The 25,257-nt window shown below is 44.6% G+C and overlaps 1 protein-coding gene across 1 annotated transcript in view; it reads right to left on the bottom strand.

Moving 5' to 3' along the window:
- Window positions 1–24,743: 24,743 nt before the first annotated feature.
- The window catches only part of sod2 (superoxide dismutase 2, mitochondrial), a 54,504-nt gene continuing 53,990 nt past the window's right edge, over window positions 24,744–25,257 (bottom strand). The window contains exon 5 of the mRNA XM_063056594.1: window positions 24,744–25,012. Coding sequence (XP_062912664.1) covers window positions 24,867–25,012 — 146 coding nt within the window. The 3' untranslated portion in view covers window positions 24,744–24,866. The remainder of the gene's footprint in view (window positions 25,013–25,257) is intronic.

Genomic DNA, 25,257 nt, shown 5'->3' with positions numbered 1-25,257 from the left:
AGAGTTTATCACGAAACACAGTCCACTGCAGCCCTGAGGAAGGGGCTCAGCCCAAAACATCGACTGTTCATTCATTTCCATAGATGTTACCTGGCCTGCTGAGTTCCTCCAGCATTTCCTGTGTGTTTCCCAACCTCTTGCCTTCTTCAAATCGGCAGATCAGACCAAGAATCCCTAGGGCTGGATCGCCACATCCAGCATGCTCACTGTGAGCCATGTCTTCATGAAACAGAGAAAGCAGCAATTGCTCATTTCCCTCTGATACAGCGATTTTGCCCTTTAATCCTCTGTCTTGTTCTCCAGTGACTTACAATAGCTAACAGAATGCTAGGGAGAGGTAGTTTCACACCCCAATTGTCCAGCCCAGCATCTGCTTCAGGGTGCCACACCTGCATTCCTTAGAGCCAAGTTCACCGAATCCTTCAGGAGATCATAAAATTGCCAGCTCATTTAGATGGTTTAAAAGTACATCCCTTAAAGGGAAAGTACAGGCTGCAAATTGCAGCAATAGTAGTTCAGAAGAAGTATATCGAGAAGCTAAGTGAGCTGCCCACAAAACACTGCCATCATGGTTGACCAGACTACCTTTGTAGTTTCAGAGGTAGACACTAGAATTCTACTCTGAGTTAACCGAGTCCCATTATCCTGTAAACATTGTGTTCTCTAGTTCCAGTGTAGTGTGTGTGTGGTGTCCCCCAGTCCCAGTATCCTCAGTATACAACACCCACCAACCTCACTGCCCTGTGTATACGGGGTCTCTTGGCCCTGGGGTCCTGAGTACAGGGAGTGCCACGGCTCCAGTGCCCTGTGTATATGGTGTCTCTTGGCCCTGGGGTCCTGTGTACAGGGGGTCCCACAGTCCCGCTGCTCTGTGTCTATGGCGTCTCTTGGCCCTGGAGTCCTGTGTACAGGGGGTGCCACGGCCCCAGTGCCCTGTGTATACGGTGTCTTTTAGCCCTGGGGTCCTCTGTACAGGGGGTGCTGCAGTCCCACTGCTCTGTGTGTACGGTGTCTTTTAGCCCCAGGGTCCTGTGTGTGCATGGTGTACCCAGGTCCAGCCTCAATGCCCTCTGTACTTGCTTAGCTTCTGCCAGACTCTGCGTCTTGTTTACGTGGTGTCCCCCATATCCCCTATCCTGTGTACACAGTGTCCCACAGTCCCAGTGTTCTGTGTACATGGTGTTCCCCATTCTCAGTATCCTCTGTAAACAGTGTCTCCTTATACACAGTGCCGCCAGCTCCTTTGTCCTGTGTACCTGGTGTCCACGGTCCCCGTGTTCTGTGCACATGGTGTCTCCCAGACCCAGTGTCCCCTAGACATGTCCTGTTCACATGGCGTTCCCATACCCAGTCCACTTGAGCTATGTACCTTGTCCCCTAGCCCCAGCGTCCTATGTATACTGTGTCCCCACCCAAGTACCAAGTGTACATGGTGTTGCCTACCCCAGTTCACTCTGTCCACAATGTCTCCCAGTCCCAATGCCCTGTTTACATGGTGTCTCCCAATCCCATAAGTGTCTAGTAGTCCCAGTGCCCTGTGCACACCGTGACAAGTTGCCTGCCAGCCCCAGAGTCATGTGTACAAGGTGTCTCTAACCCTAGTGCATTTTACCCCCAGCTGTTGTGTATGTGTACAGTGTCGACCGGCCCTAGTGTCGTCTGTGCACACAGTCCCCCAGTCTCAGGGTCCTGAGAACACAGTGTACACTCAGTGTTCCACATACCCAGTCTCCTCTATACGTGGTACCCCCCAGTCCCAGTGTCCTGTGCACACTGTGACCCAGTCCCAGTGTCCTGTGTACAGTGACCCGATCCCAGTGTCCTGTGTACACTATGATCCAGTCCCAGTGCCCTGTGCACACTGTGACCCATTCTCAGTGTCCTGTGTACACTGTGACAAGTTGCCTGCCAGCCCCAGGGTCATGTGAATAAGGTGCCCCTCACCCTAGTGCATTTTACTCCCAGCTGTTGTGTATGTGTATTGAGCACACAGTCCCCCAGTCTCAGGGTCCTGAGAACACTGTGTCCTCTATGATCCCGTGTACACTCAGTGTCCCACATACTCAGTCTCCAATGTACGTGGTACCCACCACACCCCCCCCCAGTCCCAGTGTCCTGTGTACTCATTGTCTCCTAGCCCTGGTGCCTTGTCTACATTATATCCCACAGTCCCAGAATCCTGTGCACATCATCTGACCCATTCTCAATCCGTTGTGTACAAGGTGCTTCCCAGCCCATGTCCTGTATACACTGTGTTCCACAATCCCAGTGTCCTGAGCACACATTCTGCCACATACCCAGTGTCCTTTTCTCATGATGTACACTAGTCCCTGTGTCCAACGCACAGTGTCTCTCCCCCCTCCCCACAGTCCTGTGTACACGGTATCCCCCACATTGTCCTGGTACACAGTGTCTCCCAGTCCTAGTGTCCTGTACATACGGTGTACTCAGTCCCAGTGTCCTGTGTACACGGTGTCCCCCGCATTGTCCTGGTACACAGTGTCTCCCAGTCCTAGTGTCCTGTACATACGGTGTACTCAGTCCCAGTGTCCTGTGTACACGGTGTCCCCCGCATTGTCCTGGTACACAGTGTCCTGGATACAGTGTGTTACCCAGTCCCGGGGTCCAGTGTACACTGTCTGCCAGACCCCAGTCCAACTGGCCTGTGTACATGGTTTCTCTGTACAGCATCCTGCGTAAATAGCGTACTCCTGAACCACTGTCCTCAGACTCGTGTCCTGCGCACATGGTACCCATTCTCCTGTGTTCTCAGTGTCCTGTGTAAACAGCGTCTCCCAGCTCCAGCGTCCTGTGCACATGGTTCCCATTCTCCTGTGTTCTTTGTCCTGTGTAAACAGCGTCTCCCAACTCCAGTGTCCTATGTGCATTATGACTATAGTCCCAGTTTCCTCTGCACACAGTGTCACGTAACCTGTGATGGGTTAAAGTACCAGCAGAAATGGAAAACACTTTGAAATTCAGTATTACTACTAACTAATGGTATTTATTAGTAACTATGCAATACAGTAATATAAATGCAGATAAATCAAACAGATTAGCAGTGATTATATATAAGTAAGTGTAGCCCCCCTGGCCACCCTCAGGGTCGCTCGGCTCACTGTCATCCAGGGAAACGGCCCTCAACCCCGCCAAACTGGGTAATTAGTTTGTGTGGATGCTGTGTGATGCATCCCACCCTGCCCAAATAACAGACAATACACCAGATACGATTAAATGATTTACAGTTTATAGATATTACTGGAACTATATAATTAATAGAGAATAAAATATAAAAAGAAGATAAAAGGCGCCACACTTATCAAAGTTCAATCTTTTCGTGCACAAACAGTTGGAGCTCAAGACCCTTCTTCTTCACCCTGCAACCCCTCGGACCACCTCGACCTGGGACCAACAATGGTGGTCGACCGGACACTCCACACAAGTCCGTCTCCTCTCCCCGCCGAATGCCCCGCTCGGGGTCTGACCCCGTTAGCGGACTCACAGCACCTGGTCCATTCTCTGTCTCTCTCTCCCGCCTTCTGCCTCAAAACCCCGCGCATACAAATCTTCCAGATACACCAAAGTCATAACAACTATCCTAATTGGTTCGTAACATCCTCTTATCACCCCCTAACCCACAACAAGCTGCTAGCACAAAGCTTTCTCAGCGTTTAACATAACAAAGAAGCATTCCCGATTATAACATAACAAAGAAGCCATTTTAATTAGCCTCCGCAGTAACATAAAAGACGAAACCCCCTTACATAAGTATATCAGTAAGTGTGGAAATATATGAAAACCAAGCTTCTTCAAGTCTAGGGGTAAATAGATAGTCTTACGATGATGAGTAAAGTTCAGTTCAGTTTGTGGTATTGAGTTGAGTCGTGATGGAGAGAGAGAGAGATTTGAGTCTTCAGGTGAGCTAATGCTGTCAATCTTCCCGTTGTCCTCTGAAATCTTTTAGAAGTCACTGACTGTGACCACAACAAAAGGGACCATTCTTCTGTGGTGGAGCTATCAACCTAGGCGAGGGTTGGACACAAATAACTCCCCACCAGTCACACCTCCTCCACACCGCGACAGCCACTGATCGATCCTCCAAACCCCACCTTTTCTGTGGACACCACAAAGCTCATTTGGTGCCCAAAATCATGTGTCTGAGGTCTATCATCTGACCTTCTACTTATCTCCCCATACTGAGTACCAACTGTCATTTAAACAGCTCCTCCCTTCGCTGTCTGTTTAAGAATGTACAAGCAGGCCATGTCCTTGGGAAAGTATAAACAACTGTGAGCAGTCTTCATCTCTCTCTCTTAAACAAGGTGCTTGTGTTAAATAACTCTCTCTCTTTTCAAAAGCACAGTTCATAGGGGTAACCGAGCACAGTTTATAGGGGTAATTCAGGCCCCTGTCACAACATTGTGACCTAGTCCCAGTGTCTTGTGTACACAGCGCCTTCCAGTTACAGTGCCCCATATACACCATCTCTCCCAGTCCCAGTGTGCTTTTACACGGTGTCCCCTGGCCTGCGCACATGGTGTCCCTGTTTGCAGTGTCTTGTGCACAGTGTCTCCCAGTCCCAGTGAGCTGTGTACAGGTGCCCACCAGTTCTGGTGTCCTGTGCAGACCATTTCTCCCAGTTCCGTTTACAAGCGTATCCTAGTCCCAGTGTCCTGTGTTCATGGTGACATCCCCAATACTATGTGTACACCGTGTCTCACAGCCCCAGTATAATGTGTACAACGTCCTTTATCCACTTCTACCTCAGCCACAGTGTCCCCTGAGTAGGAATCCCCCAGTCCCAGTGTACTGTGTACATGGTGTGCCCTGTACAAACTTCTGTAGATGTGTGGTGAAGAATATATTGACTGGCTGCATTACAGTCTGGAATACAAACACCAATGCCCTTGAATGGGAAACCTTATAAATAGTAGTGGATATGGGCCAGTCCATCATGAGTCAAGCCCTCCCCACCACTGAGCACATCTCATCGTCGTGGCGATCCCTCGAGGTCGAGGATGATGGTCTTCATTCTGTTGATCTACTTATGGGCTCTCAAGTGGCTTATGAGTCCAATCTTGGCTCTGAAAGTTCTTCCGCATTCAGGACAGGTAGTTCCAGACAGCAGATCAGGCTTTGGTTGTTGCTGCCTCTCTTTCCATTTTCTTCTCTTTTCTTCTAATTCTGAACATCTGTTGGCTTTGAAAGTTGCTGTTCCTTCTCGGATGATGGATTGCCAAAGTTTCTTGTCCTTGGCATTGGTTTCCCAATTGTTGGTGTCGATGTTACATTTCTTCATGTTGGCTTTTAAGATGTCTTTGAATCTCTTCTGTTGTCCGCCTCTTTTACGTTTGCCTTCTTTAAGCTGGGAGTGGAAGATTTGTTTCGGCAGACGTTCGTCTTTCATCCGAACAACATGACTGCTCCATCTGAGTTGGTTCTTGATGATGTAGGCTTCAATGCTTGTTGTTTTTGCTTCATTTAGCACACTGACGTTGGTTCTTCTATCTTCCCAGCCGATATTTAAGATGTTTCAAAGACAGCGTTGATGGAACTTTTCAAGTGCCTTCAGATGTCATCATCTACACAGGGAGTTATCACAGGAGAGCAGCATCCATCATCAGGGATCACCACCACCCAGGACATGCTCTCTTCTCACTGCTGCCATCAGGAAGGTGGTACAGGAGCCTCAGAATTCACACCGCCAGGTTCAGAAAGTTACTACCCCTCAGCCATCGGGCTTTTGAACCAAAGGGAGTAACTTCACTTGCGCCATCACTGAACTGTTACAACCTATGGACTCACTTTCAGTGACTCTTCATCGTCTTCTTGATATTTATTGCTTATTTATTTATTATTATTCTTTTCTTTTGTATTTGTAGTTTGCAGTCTTTTGCACACTGGCTGTCTGCCCTGTTGGGAGTTGGTCTTTCACTGATTCTATCATGGATATTGGATTTACTGAGAATGCTCGCAAGAAAATGTATCTCAGGGTTGTGTATGGCAACATATACTGCATGTACTTAGATAATAAATTTAATTTGAACTTTGTACACAGTGTCTCCTGGTCGCATTGTCCCACAGACGCCGTCTGTCCCCAGTCTCAGGGTCTTCAACATAGTGTCTCCTGGCCCCAGTGTACTGTGAACATTGTTTTCCAAACCAGATTCCTGTGTAAAAGATATTCCCCCAGTGCCAGTGTTCTGTGTATTTCCCAGTCCCTATGACCTGTGTACATGGTGTCTCCCAGTCTCAGCTTCCTGTGTATACGCTGTCTGCCAATCCCAGAGTCCCGTGCAGACTTTGTTCCCATCCCCAGTGTCCCGTGTAGACATTGTTCCCATCCCCAGTTTCCCGTGTAGACTTTGTTCCCATCCGCGGTGTCCCATGTAGACTTTGTTCCCATCCCCAGTGCCCTGTGTTGATGAAGTGACCTGGTAGATGTGGTCTGTATGGACTTCAGCCAGGCCTTTGGTAAGGTCCCACATGGTAGACAACTCTAAAAGGTTAGATTGCATGGAATCTGAGGAGCACTGGCTAATTGGATACTCACTTAGCTTAATGGTGGACAGTTGTATCTTGGACTGGATACCTGTAACTAGTAATGTGCCTCATGGTGTGAAGCTGAGCCCATTGTTCACAAAGCACCAAGATACAGGAGCTGAATTAGACATCTAGTCTGCTCCACCATTCAGCTGTAACTGATTTGTTTTTCAAACCCATTCTCCCCCTTCTCCCTGAAATCCTTACCCCTCTCTCCCAATCCTCCTTTAGCAAACTCTGCCCTAAATGACTTGGACTAAGAGACGATGAATTCCAGATTCATCACCCTCTGGCTGAAGAAATTCCTCTTCTCTTCAATTTCAAAGTAATATCCTTTTATTCTGAAGTTGTGCCCTCAGATGCTAGCCACTCCTACTATTAGAAACATCATCTGCATATCCACTCCATCAAGACCCTTCAGACATAGAGTAATAATCAGAGTATTACAGGCCCTTCAACCCATGAAGTAATAATCATAGAGTATTACAGGCCCTTCAGCCCATGCCAAACTTTTACCCTGCCTAGTTCCATCTACCTGCACCAAGAGCAAAGCCCTCCCGTCCAAATACTTAACCAAACTTCTCTTCAGTGTTGAAATCCAACCCACACCCACCACTTCTGTTGGCACCTCTCTCCACACTCTCACCACCATCCGAGTGAAGTTCCCCCTCATGTTCCCCTTAAACATTTCACCTTTAACCAATGACTTGCAGTTCTATTCTCACCCAACCTCAGTGGGAAAAAATCCTGCTTGCATTTACCTTATCTATATCCTTCATAACTTTGTATACCTCCTCTATCAAATCCCCCCATCATTCTCCTACTCTGCAGGGAATAAAGTCCAAACCTATTTGACCTTTCTCTATAATTTAGGTCCTCAAATCCCAGGAAGATCCTTGTAGATTTTCTTTGTACCCTTCCAGTCTTATTGACATCTTCTCTGTAGTCAGGTGACCAGAACTGCACATAATTCTTCAAATTAGACCTCATCAACATCTTATACAGCTTCAACATAGAATCCCAACTCCTGTATTCAATACCTTGATTTATATAGGCCAATGTGCCAAAAGCTTTTAAACCCTATCTACTTGTGCCCTCACTTCCAGGACCGCGCGGAGAGTTTAAAAAGGAGACCACCCTACACAGCTGGCAGCTGTCGGAGCGGGCAGCGGAGTGAGTGGGAGCAGAGTGTAGGGCTTTGGCTTCAACGAGCTTCGGCGGTAAACGGGAGGAGGCGAGAGTGAGGCACCAACTCTTTTTCTTCTCTTCCCCCCCCCCCTTGGCGAATCAGCCCGGACAGACAGGAACAGCAGGGCTCTCACAGCTAACGGTACGAGCTAACAGTTTAAAAAGTTTCATTTGTTTGGCGAGGTAAGTGGGTGAGTAGACTTATTTTTCCAGTTTCATTCCTGTAGAATTAGATAGCATGCCTGCAGGGTTAGTGCTTTGTTCAGGGTGTCAGATGTGGGAATCCTGGGAGACCTCCAGCCTCCCTGATGGCCACATCTGCGCTAGGTGCACCGAGATGCAGCTCCTTAGAGACCGTGTTAGGGATCTGGAGCTCAGCTTGATGACCTACTGCTTATCAGGGAAAGTGAAGAGGTGATAGACAGGAGCTACAGGGAGGTAGTTATCCCTAGGCTACAGGGGTCAGAAAACTGGGTGACTGTCAGGAGAGGGAAGGAAAATGCCTGGATAGTGGAGAGCACCCCTGTGGCTGTCCGCCTCAGCAACAAATATCTTGTTCTGGATGCTGTTGAGGGGGATGACCTGACAGGGGATGCCCACAGTGACCGGGTCTCTGGCACTGAGCCTGGCGCTGTTGTGCAGGAGAGAAGGAGGGAGAAGAGAAATGCGGTAGTCATAGGGGATTCCATAGTCAGGGGAACGGACAGGAGATTCTGTGAGCCTGATAGAGATACCCGCATGGTGTGTTGCCTCCCAAGTGCCAGGGTACGGGATGTCTCAGATCAGGTCCTGAATATTCTGAAGGGGGAGGGTGAGCAGCCAGTTGTCTTGGTACATGTTGGTACCAATGACATAGATAGGACAAAGGAGGAGGTCCTGAACAGAGATTTCCAGGAGTTAGGAAGGAAGCTGAGAAGCAGGACCTCCAGGGTAGTAATCTCGGGATTTCTACCTGTGCCACGTGCTAGGGAGGGCAAGAATAGTCGGATCAGGCAGATGAATGCGTGGCTGAGAGACTGGTGTAGGGGGCAGGGCTTCAGATTCTTGGATAATTGGGATCTCTTCTGGGGGAAGTATGACCTGTTCAAAAAGGACAGGTTACACCTGAACCTGAAGGGGACCAATATCCCGGCGGGAAAGTTTAATAGAGCTGTTAGGGAGGGTTTAAACTAATTTGGCAGGAGTACGGGAACCGAAATGACAGAGCAGAAGAAGGGGAAAACAGAAACAAATCTAAGATAGTGAGCAGTAAATATGTCAGGAAAGACAGGCAGGTGATGGGGCAGATTTGTAGCCATTGGAATGAGTTGCAGTGCAATAAAGTTGCAGTGAAATCAAAGCGAAAAGTATCAAATACTGGTCTTAAGGTGTTATACTTAAATGCACGCAGCATAAGGAATAAGGTGGATGATCTTGTCGTACAGCTACAGATTGGCAGGTATGATATTGTGGCCATCACTGAGACCTGGCTAAAGGATGCATGTCTCTGGGAGCTGAACGTCCAAGGATACACAGTGTATCAGAAGGATAGGAAGGTAGGCAGAGCGGGAGGCGTGGCTTTATTGGTAAGAAATGATATTAAATCATTAGAAAGAGGTGATATAGGATCGGAAGGTGCAGAATCTTTATGGGTTGAGCTAAGAAATAGCAGGGGTAAAAGGACCCTGATGGCAGTTATTTATAGGGCTCCAAACAGCTGCAGGGATGTGGACTACAAATTACAACTGGAAATAGAAAAGACTTGTCAGAAGGGCAGTGTTATGATAATTGTGGGGGATTTTAACATGTGGGTGGATTGGGAAAATCAGGTTGGCACTGGATCTCAAGAGAGAGAATTTGTAGAATGTCTGCGAGATGGCTTTTTAGAACAGCTTGTTGTTGAGCCCTCTAGGGGATCGGCTGTACTGGATTGGGTATTGTGTAATGAACCGGAGGTGATTAGAGAGATTGAGGTGAAGGAACCCTTAGGAGGCAGTGATCATAACATGATTGAGTTCACTGTGAAATTTGAAAAAGAGAAGTCGAAATCTGATGTGTCGGTATTTCAGTGGAGTAAAGGAAATTACAGTGGCATGAGAGAGGAACTGGCCAAAGTTGACTGGAAAGGGACACTGGCGAGAAAGACAGCAGAGCAGTAGTGGCTGGAGTTTATGCGAGAAGTGAGGAAGGTGCAAGACAGGTATATTCCAAAAAAGAAGAAATTTTCGAGTGGAAAAAGGATGCAACCGTGGTTGACAAGAGAAGTCAAAGCCAAAGTTAAAGCAAAGGAGGGGGCATACAAGGAAGCAAAAATTACTGGGAAGAGAGAGGATTGGGAAGTTTTTAAAACCTTACAAAAGGAAACCAAGAAGGTCATTAAGAGGGAAAAGATTAACTATGAAAGGAAGCTAGCAAATAATATCAAAGAGGATACTAAAAGCTTTTTCAAGTATATAAAGAGTAAAAGACAGGTGAGAGTAGATATAGGACCGATAGAAAATGATGCTGGAGAAATTGTAATGGGAGATAAGGAAATGGCAGAGGAACTGAACAAGTATTTTGCATCAGTCTTCACTGAGGAAGACATCAGCAGTACAAGGGTGGCAGGGAAGAGAAGTGTGCGCAGTCACAATTACAACAGAGAAAGTACTCAGGAAGCTGAATAGTCTAAAGGTAGATAAATCTCCCGGACCAGATGGAATGCACCTTCGTGTTCTGAAGGAAGTAGCTGTGGAGATTGCAGAGGCATTAGCGATGATCTTTCAAAAGTCGATAGATTCTGGCATGGTTCCGAAGGACTGGAAGATTGCAAATGTCACTCCACTATTTAAGAAGGGGGCAAGGAAGCAAAAAGGAAATTATAGACCTGTTAGCTTGACATCGGTGGTTGGGAAGTTGTTGGAGTCCATTGTCAAGGATGAGGTTACAGAGTACCTGGAGGCACATTACAAGATAGGCCGAACTCAGCATGGATTCCTTAAAGGAAAATCCCACCTGACAAACCTATTACAATTATTTGGGGAAATTACCAGTAGGCTAGACAAGGGAGATGCAGTGGATGTTGTATATTTGGATTTTCAGAAGGCCTTTGACAAGGTGCCACACATGAGGCTACTTAACAAGATAAGACCCCATGGAATTACGGGAAAGTTACATACGTGGATAGAGCGTTGGCTGATTGGCTGGGAACAGAGAGTGGGAATAAAGGGATCCTATTCTGGTTGGCTGCCGGTTACCAGTGGTGTTCCACAGGGGTCCATGTTGGGGCCGCTTCTTTTTACATTAATTGTACATCAACAATTTGGATTATGGAATAGATGGCTTTGTGGCTAAGATTGCTGACGATACGAAGATAGGTGGAGGAGCCGGTAGTGCTGAGGAAACGGAGAGTCTGCAGAGAGACTTGGATAGATTGGAAGAATGGGCAGAGAAGTGGCAAATGAAGTACAATGTTGGAAAGTGTATGGTTATGCACTTTGGCAGAAAAAATAAACGGGCAGACTATTATTTAAATGGGGAAAGAATTCAAAGTTCGGAGATGCAACAGGACTTAGGGGTCCTCGTACAGGATACCCTTAAAGTTAACCTCCAGGTTGAATCAGTAGTGAAGAAGGCGAATGCAATGTTGGCATTAATTTCTAGAGGAATAGAGTATAGGAGCAGGGATGTGATGTTGAGGCTCTATAAGGCACTGGTGAGACCTCACTTGGAGTACTGTGGGCAGTTTTGGTCTCCTTATTTAAGAAAGGATGTGCTGACGTTGGAGAGGGTACAGAGAAGATTCACTGGAATGATTCTGGGAATGAGAGGGTTAACATATGAGGAACGTTTGTCCACTCTTGGACTGCATTCCTTGGAGTTTAGAAGAATGAGGGGAGACCTCATAGAAACATTTCGAATGTTGAAAGGCATGGACAGAGTGGATGTGGCAAAGTTGTTTCCCATGATGGGGGAGTCTAGTATGAGAGGGCATGACTTAAGGATTGAAGAGCGCCCATTCAGAACAGAAATGCGAAGAATTTTTTTTAGTCAGAGGGTGGTGAATCTATGGAATTTGTTGCCACGGGCAGCAGTGGAGGCCAAGTCATTGTGCGTATTTAAGGCAGAGATTGATAGGTATCTGAGTAGCCAGGGCATCAAAGGTTATGGTGAGAAGGTGGGGGAGTGGGACTAAATGGGAGAATGGATCAGCTCATGATAAAATGGTGGAGCAGCCTCGATGGGCCGAATGGTCAATTTCTGCTCCTTTTGTCTTATGGTCTTATGGATTTATGGATCTCTATTCCCAGTTCTACTGCACTCTCCAGTGCCCCACCATTCACTGTATAAATCCTATGGTTTGTCCTCCCAAAGTGCAACACCTCACACTTAACTGCATTAAATTCCATCTGCCATTTTTCAGCCCATTTTTCCAGCTGGTCTAGATCCTGCTGAAGCTTCTTTTAGTCTTCCTCGCTGTCCACTACACTCCCAATCTTGGTGTCATCCACAGACTTGCTGATCCAGTTTACTACTTTATCATCAGACCCAGCACTGATGGCTGCAGCACAGATCAAGGTAAAGAACTCCAGTAAGAGAGGCAACCATCTACTACCACACTCTGGCTTATCCCACAGAACCAATGTTGAATCCAATTTACTAACTCATCCTGAATGCCAAGTGACTGAGCCTTCTTGACAAACCTCCCATACAGGACCCTATCAAAGGTCTTGCTTCAGTATTCGGTTTCACTGAGCCCCCACCACCCCCCCCCCCATCCTCCGAACTCCATCAAGTAGACATGAAAGCAGTAAACACTCCTTGTATTTTAATTCTTTCATACCTGGGGTCAATCTTTTGAACCTCCTCTAGAAAATCTGTTTGGCCAGCACATCCTTCCTCAGACATTCGTTACACTATTCCAAATGTTGTGAAACAGCATTTATAAAGCCTCGACAGTACTCCCTTGAATTTTTGTTCTGGTCAGCTTTAAATCAATGCTAGCATTGCATTTACTTCTTTACTACCAACTCAGCTTGCAAGTTAACCTTGAGGGGGAGAAAGCAAGAGAATGGACTGAGAGGGAAAATAAATCAGCCGTGATTGAACGGCAGACCAGACTCGATGGACTAAATGGCCCAATTCTGCTCCTATGACTTATGGAATCCTGAAGTCTTTTAGTACCTCCAATTTTTTAATTTGCTCCCCATTTTGAAAATAGTCCCTACCTTTATCCTTAAGCATAGATGCATACAGTAATACAGTACATCAGTGATTCCCAACGGGGCGGTTAGGTGTCCTAAGGAAGCGTCCAACATTCTTTGGGTGGGAGGGGCAGTAAACGACACCCTAACTTGAGGCACGAGACCTGACCCACCGGTAGTAGAGCAGACAGTTCTTTAAAAAGAAAGGATGAGGCACTGGAACACAGGAAGAACCATAGCTCTGCAGGCAGTGAGCACTCGTCACATGTCTGAAACTCCGTAATCGCATCCAACCTTACCAACCAAACAGACATCATTGAGGATAGATAAATTAGCAACCAGGGTGCACAACAGTGCCCCTTGACGCTTGGCACAGAATGAGTTCATGCAATTTAACAGTTGGTAAGTCAAGTATACTGTCTCAGTTTTCTCTACAGATCTACCAAAAACAGGTCGACTAACGACACAGCGCTGGCCAGAACCAAACAGTAAATACAGCCAGTAAACCTGCCAACCCTGAGCAATCCTCTTGAGGTGTTCAAAGCAACCTCAGCTTCATATGTACGGTCAAGAACCATCTTCGGGGATTATGGGGACTTGATTGGTCAATCGCGCTAACTGGAATAGTATAAAGGTAGCTTGCCGAACACCAGCTCCATCCCAACTAACATTCAGATTCCAATCTGAATCCTTCGCTGTTGTGATTGTCATCTTTGCCTTGCTGTTCCTTTGCATACCGGTACCATCATTCCATCCCTGGTCAACTTGCTGCTATCGTCAACATCTGATAGGCATTCCCAGTTTGTGATCATTTTTTAGTTTAATTTATCCCCATTAATAATGGATAAATACACACGGTGCAATCGCGTGAGTCTGAAGATGGTGAAGCCTTGAATTCTAATCCTGCTAAGAAACAGAAACTACAGAAAGTGTTCCAATACGATGTTACATACCTGCAGTACGGTTTCATTCCGTTCCCATCAGATCAGTGATGTCCCATGTGTTTTACTGGTAACACTGTACTGTCTAATGAATCCAGGAAACCATCAAGATCGCAGGAACATTCCATAAAATACACCCTGAAAAGGCTACTTGTGGTATTACTCTGCTCCAGAAGATGAAGGAAGCATTTGAAAAGCATTGCACGCTCGAGTCATTGCCAAGAAGGCTAAAAATGACCATGATAGTGGTCTCATTGCTTCTTTCTAAAATGATGGCAAAGTGTGGAAAATTTCATACAACTGGTGAAAGATTAATAATGCCTGCTGTATCTGAAGTGCTTACCACTGTTCTCAGAATGGATAACAGTATTTTGAAATCAATTCCTCTGAGTAATAACTCTGTAGCTCTCTACTTCCAGGGTTGTGATCTCAGGATTACTACCTGTGCCACGTGCTAGTGAGGTGAGAACTAGGAAAGTTGTACAGTTTAATATGTGGCTAAGGAGTTAGTGTAGGAGGGAGGGCAGAAGATTTTTGGATTGTTGGGCTCTCTTCCAGCAAAGGTGGGACTTGTACAAAAGGGATAGTTTGCACCTCAACTGGAGGGGCCTAACATCCTAGCAGGGAGGTTTGTTAATGCTGCACGGTGGGGTTTAAACTAGAGTTGCAGGGGGCTGGGAACCAGAGTGCTAGAACAGTTATTGGAGAGGTTCTGGAGGCAGACACTGGTAAGACCTCTGACAAAGTTAGGAATCAAAAAGTTGAGCATGGTGAGACTGGTATCTAAAGCTGCCTATATTAAAATACAAGCGGTATCGTAGGAAAGGTGGATAATAGAGCTGAAGATGAGGTAGCTGGCTTACAAACAGAGGCAATAGATAGAGAGGCTGTTGATGGGGCAAAATTGCAGTCAACAGAATAAGTTGCAATGTAAAAGTGGACTCAATCGAAAAGAGTGAATACAGGACTGAAGGTGTTGTATCTGAATGCATGCAGTATATGGAATAAGGTTGACGAACCTGCTGCACAGTTGCAGATTGCCAGGTATGATATTTTAGGCATCACTGAATCATGGCTGAAAGATTATAGCTGGAGCTGACTGTCCAAGGATATACATTGTACTGGAAGGATAGGCAGGAAGGCAGAGGGGGCAGTGTTGCTCTGTTGCTAAAAAATGAAATCAAATCATTAAAAAGCAGTGACATAGAGTTGGAAGGAGTTGAATCATTGTGGATAGATCTAAGGAACTGCAAGGGTAAAAGGAGCCTGATGGGTGTTGTATACAGACCCCCAACAGTAGCAAGGATGTGACCTACAAATTACAATGGGAGATGGAAAATGCATGCCAAAAGGGCAATGTTACAATAGTCATGGGGATTTCAATATGCAGGTAGATTGGTGCTGGGTTCCAAGTGGGGAAGTTTCTACAGTGCCTACAAAATGGCTTTTCAGAGCAGCTCCTGGTTGAGCCCACCGGAGGATCCGCTATTCTGGACTGGGTGTTGTGCAATGAACCAGAACTGATTAGAGAGCTTAAGGTAAAGAATCCTTAGGGGAAAGTGGTCACATGATTGAATTCACCCTGCAATTTGAGGAGGAGTCAGATATATCAGTAAAGGGAATTACAGAGCTATGATAGAGAAGTTGGTCAGAATTGATTGGAAAAGAACACTGACAGGTATGATGGCAGAGCAGCAATGGCTGGAATTTCTGGAAGCAATTTGTAAGGCACAGGATATATACATCCCAAAGAGGAAGAAGTATTCTAAAGGAAAGATGATGCAACTGTGGCTAACAAGAGAATTCAAAGCCAGCATAAAAGCCAAAGAGAGGGCATATAATAAAGGAAAAATTAGTGGGAACTTAGAAGATTGGGAAGCTTTCAAGTACCAACAGAAGGCAACTAAAAAGACATTAAGAAGGTAAAAGTAGAACACAAAAGTAAGCTAGCCAATAATATTAGAGGATACCAGAAGTCTCTTAAGATACATTGTTAGACTTAGGACATATACATTTAACAACTGACTTTGGCTACCAGTCTTCAGATCCGAATACGTATTGTGGATTTAATTTGGAGTGCAGCTCTGAACAATGGATTCCAAAAAGCGGTGATTCCCAGTCCAGACAATGCTTATTAAAATTCATTTGGATGTCTGTAGTGTGGATGCGAATCAGGAGGTACGAAGGTTGTATGTAGTTTCAAAGAAAGCATTGTCCATACATTGTAAATGTGGAGTTGTCCTTTGATGTTTGGCACATAAAGTATCAAGCCCCACATTGGGCCAGCAGACCTTTCCATCAAAGGCGTCTGCATATGATGCCTGCTGTACCTTGTTTTGCTGCTTTGTATCTAACAGTAGTTTTATCCTGTGACTTCATTCACATAACAACATTTGGTGTCAGGAGTGGAAATCACTGCTTTTAGGAATCCATTGTTCAGAGCAGCACCCCAAAGTAAGTCCACAATACTTACTCAGATGTGAAGACTGGTAGCCAAAATAAATTGCTAAATGTATACATCCTAAACCCAAAAATTGCTCTAACAGTCCCTCCTCTTGGCCCTCCTAAACAAAAATAAATTTGTACCAGGGAAGGCCAACCTTAAGGAGAATCTATTCAAATAGGGCAGCAAAAATGCTCAGCCCTGGCATTCTCCACTACCACCCAATTATTTTATGTGCTTCTCCATCTACCTACAAATGCTAAGCAGAGAGATTGTTCCAGAAATTTGAACAACATTCTGTAGAAATGCAGCTTCATTTGTATACCTGCTGGCCAGTTGCAGCTTAAACATGTTCCTCATCTTTACTCCTTCATTCTCTGTTGGCTAAAACTTTCTCCAGGGGCTCCAACAAGCTATGTGCATCAGGCTTACAGGCCCTCTCATCACTGTACAGGAAGGGGTTGAGGAGGTCTCCATTTCAATAACTGCAGGACCCTCTCCTCAGTGGCACCCCCTTCCGAAGTGTCCAGTCGATCAAAGGCCCGACTGCTGAAAGGACCCAGCTCATTTGTATCCATTCCCCATCCAAACTGGGGGTGACTGCCTTCAGATGCTGTATGCAATCTTTCTCAGTTTGAAATGCCATCGAAATTCTGGAGCTTACTGACTCTGCTTTAATTTAAATCCCTCCCCATCTATTTTCCCCCAATAACTTTTCTGTTCTACACTACTAAACTAATCATCTACTTTCAGCAACCAGCCTTCATTACACAGTACCATTACCATCAAACTTTAGCATGCTATTCATGGGTTTCCGTCATGCTGGTGGAAGAGTCTAAGTCTAAGACCTGAGGACACAGCCTCAGAATAGAGGTGGAGGTTCATAGATTCTTGATTGGTCAGGGCATGAAGGGGGTATTGGGAGAAGGCAGGAGATTGAGGCTGGGAGGAAAATTGTATCTGCCATGATGAAATGGCAGAACAGATGTGATGGGCCAAATGGCCTATTTCTGCTCCAATATCTTGTGGTATTGACAAAATGAGTGAACACCGGAGTACCAACTACGCACAGAGTTACAAAAAACAGAATTTGGGAGACAACTGGATTATCAACTGTGCGAGACAATGAGGCATTGCTAGCAGCAAAGTTTATGAAGAAATTCTCTTTTGAAAGAAGTTAAAAACAAGTATCGATGGAGGATCAATCTACATGAAGCTCAAAATGCTTGAGGATAAGATATTCCGATTAGCAACATGATTTCTTGTGCAGCAGACAGAACACCATATATGACAGGTCAGTGGTTTAGTGGCATTTATGAAAAAAGAAATTTCAAGCCTGTTTGCTATCCATTGTGTAATTCATCATCACATCTCGCGGCCAAAAACCTCAGCCAGTGATATTTTCCAAGCATGACTCTATTAATATCTGCTATCAACAAAATTGAAGCTCATCCATTAAATAGCAAATATTTTGCCAGTAATGCCAACATAGCGATGGAGAGTTTGAACACTTGCTTCTCCACATTGAAGTGTGTAGTGTGTCAAAAGGCTGCTCTTTAAAATGTTTCTTTGATCTTTTTGACACTGTGGTTGAATTTTTGCTCAAAGTCAACAAGAGCTTGGGAAACAAGATGTGGAGATGAGGCATACCTAGCTGATCTGTATGATAAAATGAACATTCTAAATATGAAACTGCAGGGTGAGAATTTCAATTTAATCCAGGCAAAAAGTGTACAGTCTACTTTTATTGGAAAATTTGAAATATATAAGCAAAACATTGGGAGAAGAATGTTCTCACAGTTTCCCTGTACAGGAAGTACAGCACTCTCTTGTGATAGTGATTTGCAAGAGTACTGCTTACACCTGCAGTCATTTAAGGTTTTTCACAATCAATTTAAGGATGTGAACGATCTGGAAATTGCAGACTGGGTAATTAACCCATTTCTTTGCAAGGTGGAAGAACAGGAAGAGACCTTACAAGTAGAAATTATCGAAATTCAGAATGATGAAGATGCAAAAATACTTTTCAAAAAAAGTCAGCTTTTATGGTACGTGGCTACATTGTCATACAAAGTTTCCTGGTCTTTGGAGAAGAGCCAAACTGTTCTTCATTGCCTTTCCATCCTCCTGCCTTGTTGAAAGAGGCTTCAGTGCAGTGAACCAGATACTCACCCTTTAGGGGGGCACTGGCAAGTATGAAAATACATTGGTGGGAAGTGCTGGGTTAAAAACAATTGGGGGCAACTGCAGTACAGAAACAGGCCAGTCAGCCCAACATCCTTTCTGCTAGTCTCAGTTGTCCATGTTTGGCCCATAACTCTGCAAGCTGCTCCCATCCACTTAACTATCCAGATGCCTCTTAGTTGTTGCAATTGTATTCACCTCATCACTTCCTCTGGCAGCTCATTCCAAGTACTCTCTACCCTCTGAGTAAAGAAATTACCTCTCGGGTCTCTTTTAAATGTCTCCCCTCTTATCTTGTAGCTGTTCCTCTAGTTTTAGACTCCCAACCTTGGGGGAAGACTGTGACCACCTACCTTCTCTATATCTTAATGGTTTTCTAAACTTCTGTGAAGCCATTCCTCATTCTCCTATGCTCCAAGGAATAAAGATCTGGCGTGGCAACCTCTCCCTATAACTCAGGCCCTCTAGTACAGGTAGCATCCTCAAAAATCTCTCCTATACTCTCTCCAGCTTGACAATGTCTTTCCCATAACAGGGTGACCAAAACTGAACATGATACTCCAAGTACAGACTCACCAAGGACTGTTTAATTGCATAATGCCCCTACTTTTAAATATGATGCCCTGACTGACGAAGGCCAGCAAACTAAAATGCCTTCTTCACCACCCTAATTACATGGTGGCTTACAGTGAACTGAGCCCCTCTGTTCCACAACACTTGTCCATGCCCTGCCATTCAATATACAAATCTTATCCAGGTTTGAAAGTCCAAAATGTATTATCTCACCCTTACCCAAGTTGAATTCCATTTGCCATTCTTCAGTCCATCTCCTTAATAGATCAAGATCTCTTTACAATTCACTGCAACCAGCTTCACTATCAATTTAATATCATCAGCAAACTTGCTAATCATGTTATGTACTTTCACATCCAAGTCATTTACATAAATAATGAATAACAGGTCGCAATCATCCAGGCTTCCAATCAGAGAATCAAACTTCAACCGTCACTCTCTGCTTGCTATCATTGAGCCAATTCTGAATTCTGAATCCACCTCGCTTACTGTCCCTGAATCTTATGTGACCTAACCTTCCAAGTGGGACTTTGTCAAAGGCCTTAATAAAGTTCATACATGTAGACAACATCCACTGCCATCCCTTCATTTATCACCTCAGTTAACTCCCAAAGATTCATCAGACGTGACTTCCCCAGCATAAAACCATGCTATTCCCAATCAGGCCTTGACTAACCAAGTGTTGGTAGATCTTGTTCCCCAGAATCCTCTCTAGTGACTTCCCTACAACTGAAGTCAGGTCTTGGTTCCCTCGTACACCCTTGCTACCCTTCTTGAACAACAGAACATTAGTCACCCTCCAGTCTTATGGAATTTTGCCAGAGGCTAACATTTCTTCTCTGGCCTCCCATAAAGGTGCGGGGGGGGGCAGGGGGGAGTGCACTTAAGAGCCATATAAAACTACAGCACAGAACAGGCCTTTTGGCCATCTGCTGGTTTGGTTTGGCCCATCTACTCTCTGCCAAACCATTTAAACTATCTAGTTCCATTGACCTGCACTGGACCCCTCCCATATATATACCGATGCAAACTTCTCTTAAACGTTGAAATTAAAAACACATCAACACTTGCGCTGGAAGCTCATTCCCACTCACTATCCTCTAAGTGAGGAAGTTTCCCCTCATGTTCCCATTAAACATTTCATCTTTCACTCTTAACCAATGACTTCTAGTCATTCTCTTACCAAACCTCAGGGTAAATGCAAGCAGGCTTTTTTCCACTATCTATACCCCTCATAATTTTGTATACCTTTATCAAATCTCCCCTCAATCTTCTGCATTCTGGGGAATACAATTCTAACCTATTCAATGTTTCCTTGTAACTCAGGTCCTCCAGTCCCAGTGCTTGGGCAGCTCCTGGGGATTTACGGACCTTAATATACTTCAAGACCACAAATATCACTTTCTTCATAATATGCACATATTACAAGACCTCACCATTTACTACCTCATTTCTTTAGCATCTTGATAGTCACCTTGATAAACACCAAGACAGTAAAAATCTCAGCCATCTCCTGCCACTCTACACATAGGCAGCCCTGAGGATCTTTAAGATGACCTGCTCTCTCCCTAGTCACCCTTTTACTGTTAACTGAAGAACCTCTTGGGAGGTTCTCTTATGATAATCTTTAACCTTGTCTGCTATATTCAATTCATACTCTCATTTTGCTCTCCTGATTTCTGTCTGAAGCTTGCTCTTAAGCTTTCTATATTTGTTGAGGGATTCATTTGGACTCAGCTGCCTAAATGCAATGCATGCTTCTTCTCTTTCCTCAGCAGAGCCTCACCAGATACCTTTTGTCAGCTGCAGTTCACTGAGCTTGTTATATCCACCCTTCACCCCAACAGGAATATGCTGCCTCTTGACTGTTGCTATAACTCTTTAAAAAAAGTCTCTTACTTGCCAAATGTTTGTTTCCCTTTAAATAGAGTTGCCCAGTCAACCCCAGCTAGATCCTGCCCAATGCCCTCAAAGTTGGCACAGTTCCAGTTCAGAACTTTAACCTGTGGGCCTGTTCTGTCTTTTTCCATAAATATTCTAAAGCTAATAGACTGTGGTCACTGTGTGCTCCACAAAGTGCACTTCCTACCAAACTGCATAAGCACACACTCCCAGATTCTGTATTCCAGTCCTTCTGCAGGCTCCCTGCATCTGCAACATGACCCATTTCTCTACCTATCTTGATATAATTTGTAGACTTGGCCATGTAATTACTTCTTCATCCAGATCATTAAAGTGACAAGTTGTAGTCCTGACACCAACCCCTGAATTTCACTAGTCACTAGCAGCCACCCTGAAAAGAACCCCTTTATCTCCACTCTCTGGCTTCTGCCAGGTGTGAATCTTCTATCCAAGCTAGTACCTTGTCTCTAGCACCATGGGCCCTTATCTTGTTTAGCAACCTTGTATACAGCACCTTGTCAAAGCCTTCTGAAGATCCATGTTAATGGCATCCACTGACTCTCCTTTGTCTAATTTGCTTGTTACTTCTCAAAGAATTCCAACAGATTTGTCTGGAAAGATCTCCCTTTTGATTGCTGCCGGAGAAAGAATCTGTGAGTGGCCTATTGCTGTATGACTCACTGTGGCAGGGGGGTAGGCCTCTCTGCCTCATGTGGTGACCCTCGCCTTCAATGAATGTTGGTGATATTGTAGGATGGTACAGTGGTTTTATGGATTGGACTATCGCGCTTATGAACTGTGGATTTTTTTTCAGACTTATGGTTTTTATATTGTGCTTTTTTTTTTAAATCACCAATTCATTTTCCGTTCTGTTGTTTGAGGGGCAAGTGCTTGAGTGTTGATGTTCTGTTTGTCTTGTAGTGCAGGGGAGGGGTTGTTTTTTGGGGATTGTCTCTGTTCCATTTTGTGTTGCGGGAGGGGAGTTTTGGGGGTTGATGATGTGGATGCCACTTTTTGGGGGGAGGGTGGGTTTGATGTTTCTCTCTCAACAACTTTCATGTTCTTACTTTGTTTCGTGGTTATCTGGAGAAGACAAATTTCAGAGTTGTATATGGATACGTGCCTTGATAATAAATGAACCTCTGAACCCTTAATATGGCTATGCTGACTTTTCCCTATTTCGTCATACATTTCTAAGTACTCTAAAATCAATTCTAAAATCTTATCAGCCGCAAGGACCAAGATAACCAGCCTATAATTTTGACTTTTATTTCCCTCCTTTATTAAATGGGTGTGTCGCATTAGCAATTTTGCAGTACTCTGGGATCCTCTCCAACTCCAGTAAGGTTATTACTTATGCCTCCATAATCTCTTCAGTGACCTCTTTCATAACTCTGGAGTGTAGCAGGTGATTTAGGCCTTTCAGTTTCCCCAGCGCTTTCACCTTAGTATTTACACTCAGCTCTTCCCCTTTCATGAATTTCTAACACATTGCTGGCATCCTCCACTGTGAAGACTGAGGCAAAGTGCTTATTTAGCCATTCTGTCTTTTCCCTGTTCCCCATTATTATTTCTCCAGTGTCATTTTCCAACAATGCAATGTCCACTCTAACCTCTCTCTTACCCTTTATGCATCGAAAACTACATCAAGGTATTATTGGCTAATTTATCCTCGTATTTTTCCTTTTCCCTGCTTATAACTTTCTTAAAAGGTGTCCTCTGTTGGCTTTGAAAGGCTTGCTGATTCTCAGATTCCCATAAATCTTTGCCATATTGCATGCCTTCTCTTTTACTTTTACTGATGTACACAGGTTGTGAGTTCTGTAACTAGAAGAGATGTTAAGTAAAAGAGTTAAGTAATTTTTGAACTATGTAGTGAATGTTGGAGTTGCTTGAATGCCTTGTGATAAATAAAGATGCATCATCACCATCAGATAGTCACTGTCTTGTTTTAGCATGTGCTGCACTGAACTTATAACAGTCCCCATCAATTATTCTCTGTCCCACAAGAGGTGGGACATCTGTCCTTTCACCTCAGTAACACACACAAGATATTGAAGGAACTCAGGATGTCAGGCATCACCTATGGAAATGAATAAACAGTCGGCACTTCAACCATCAGGACTCTTCCCTTTCCAGCATCCAAAGGTCTAAACACATGTTCCAGGTGAACCAGATTTTCATTTACACTTCTGATCAAGGGAACAGCGTTAGGTGTTTGCAGCTCTACAGTGGGGAGGAGAAACATCAATTTGGGGATCACTTTGTGGAGCACCCGCACATAGCTGCCTCCTTTAATTCTCCATCACATTCTTACCAATCTGTGGTCTCCTGCACTGTTACAGCAAGGCCCAATGCAAGCTCAAGGAACAACACCTCATCTTCTATTTGAACAGATTAAAGCTGATACTGAATTCCTCAACTTTAATAATTTCTTCTTTTTATTCTGTATCTGAACAGGCCATCTTTACTCATTATCCACTTATGATTTAGCCTTGGTTTTTGTTAAGGTAACCTGACTGTTAGTACAGCCAGACTGTTCACAACACGTAACATAATGAAGCACAGTCACACTCTACTTGTCACATTACCCATTTGGTCTCATCGAATATTCCCATTATCCTTCGTATCCCTCCCTAGTCCTCTCTGCAATTGAAAAAAACTATTTGTTTTCTTTCTTTTACAGTTCTGATGAAGAGGCTTAGATGCAACACCTCAAAGCATCCAACAATGGAAACGGAAACTACTGGAAACTCACTAACAAATATCTGTGGAAAAGGGGACAGAAATTCAAAGCGATGGACAAAATGACATGGGAAGCTATCGCTAAAGAGTTGCTTTACATCTCACAAAATGCCAGAGGAACTCAGCAGGTCAGGTAGTATCTATGGAAAAGAGTACAGCTGGCGTTCTGGGCTGAGAACCTTCAGCCGGATGGGAGAAAAAGCTGAGTCACAGCAAGAAAGTGGGGGGGGTGGGGGGTGGGAAAGAACCACAAGGTGATAAGTGAAAGCTGGACGAGTGAAGTAAAGAGCTGGGAAGTTGATTGGTGAAAGAGATACAGGGTGGGAGAGGGGGAAATCTGATAGGAGAGGACAAAAGGCCACAGAAGAAAGAAAAATGGGGAGGAACACCAGAGGGAGGTGATAGGTAGGTAAGGAGATGAGAGAGAGAATGGGGAGTGATGAAGGGGGGACATTACTAGAAGTTTGAGAGATTCCCCCTTCTCTAGCCCTGTATCTCTTTCATCAATCACATTCCCTGCTCTTTCCTTCATTCCTCCCCCCTCCAGGTTTCACCTATCACCTTGTTTCTTCCTCCCCTCCCCCCACTTTCTTACTCTGACTCCTCATCTTAATTTTTCAATCCTGCTGGAGGGTCTTGGCCCAAAACATCGACTGTACTCTTTTCCATATATACTGCCTGACCTGCTAAGTTCTTCCAGCATTTTGTGTGTTAATTCGATTTTCAGCATCTGCAGATTTTCTCGTTTGCTTTACATCACGCTCCAGATTCGAAACATATCCCAACTTTCCAAACAGAATGATCTAGGCAGGGCAGGAAAATAATTCTTCAGTTTTCAGAGACAGCAGAAGAATGGGATTGACTGACTGCAGTAAGGGAAGCAGATATAGATTCTGGGCCCCACAATGCCCACTACACAATAGCTCGATCCTCTGTCAGTGGATCAGGCAACTTTACACACCTTAATGAACTTTACAGACTTAATCATTTTAAGTGAGTGTTAATCATATGTGCAAACAATATTTTACTTTAGTGCAGTCGTTTACTTCAAAGCACACTTACTGAATTTTTAAAATATTTTAATGATTTAAACATTATCCTTAACAGTGCAAACTGTGTTTAGTAACAACCTTCCAGTCAAGCAATGGCAGGACTCCTCGCTGCGTTGACTCCATTGAGGACCATTCATTTCATGGCAGCTTTGAGTCTCTCTCCAACATTCTCCCAGTTGATAACATTCCAGATAGCTTTTAGATAGTCACCCCTGACATTCTTGTACTGCAGATAGTATGCATGCTCCCACACATCTATTCCAAGTAGAGGGCATAGACCTGAAACACAAACATGAGTCAATCCCTTTCCCTCATGTTACACTTCTCTTAATTTTTTTTAATGCAGGAATATAGACTAGATAGTTGCTTAGATGGTAAACTGAGCCCAGTGGTCTTTTTTCCCTGTTTTTACTTCTCCATCGCCCCCTCACAGCTACCCCTAACCCAGCCTGTACTGTCACACCCCACAAACATCCAGTAGGTCCCTGACTGCACTACCCCCAGCAACCAGCTCTGTATCCTCA

This window comes from Mobula hypostoma, chromosome 8 (genome assembly GCF_963921235.1).
Source record: "Mobula hypostoma chromosome 8, sMobHyp1.1, whole genome shotgun sequence".
NCBI classification, from domain to species: domain Eukaryota; kingdom Metazoa; phylum Chordata; class Chondrichthyes; order Myliobatiformes; family Myliobatidae; genus Mobula; species Mobula hypostoma.
The sequence above is the reverse complement of the archived record's forward strand: the minus strand, read 5'-3'. Positions and strand labels throughout refer to the sequence as shown.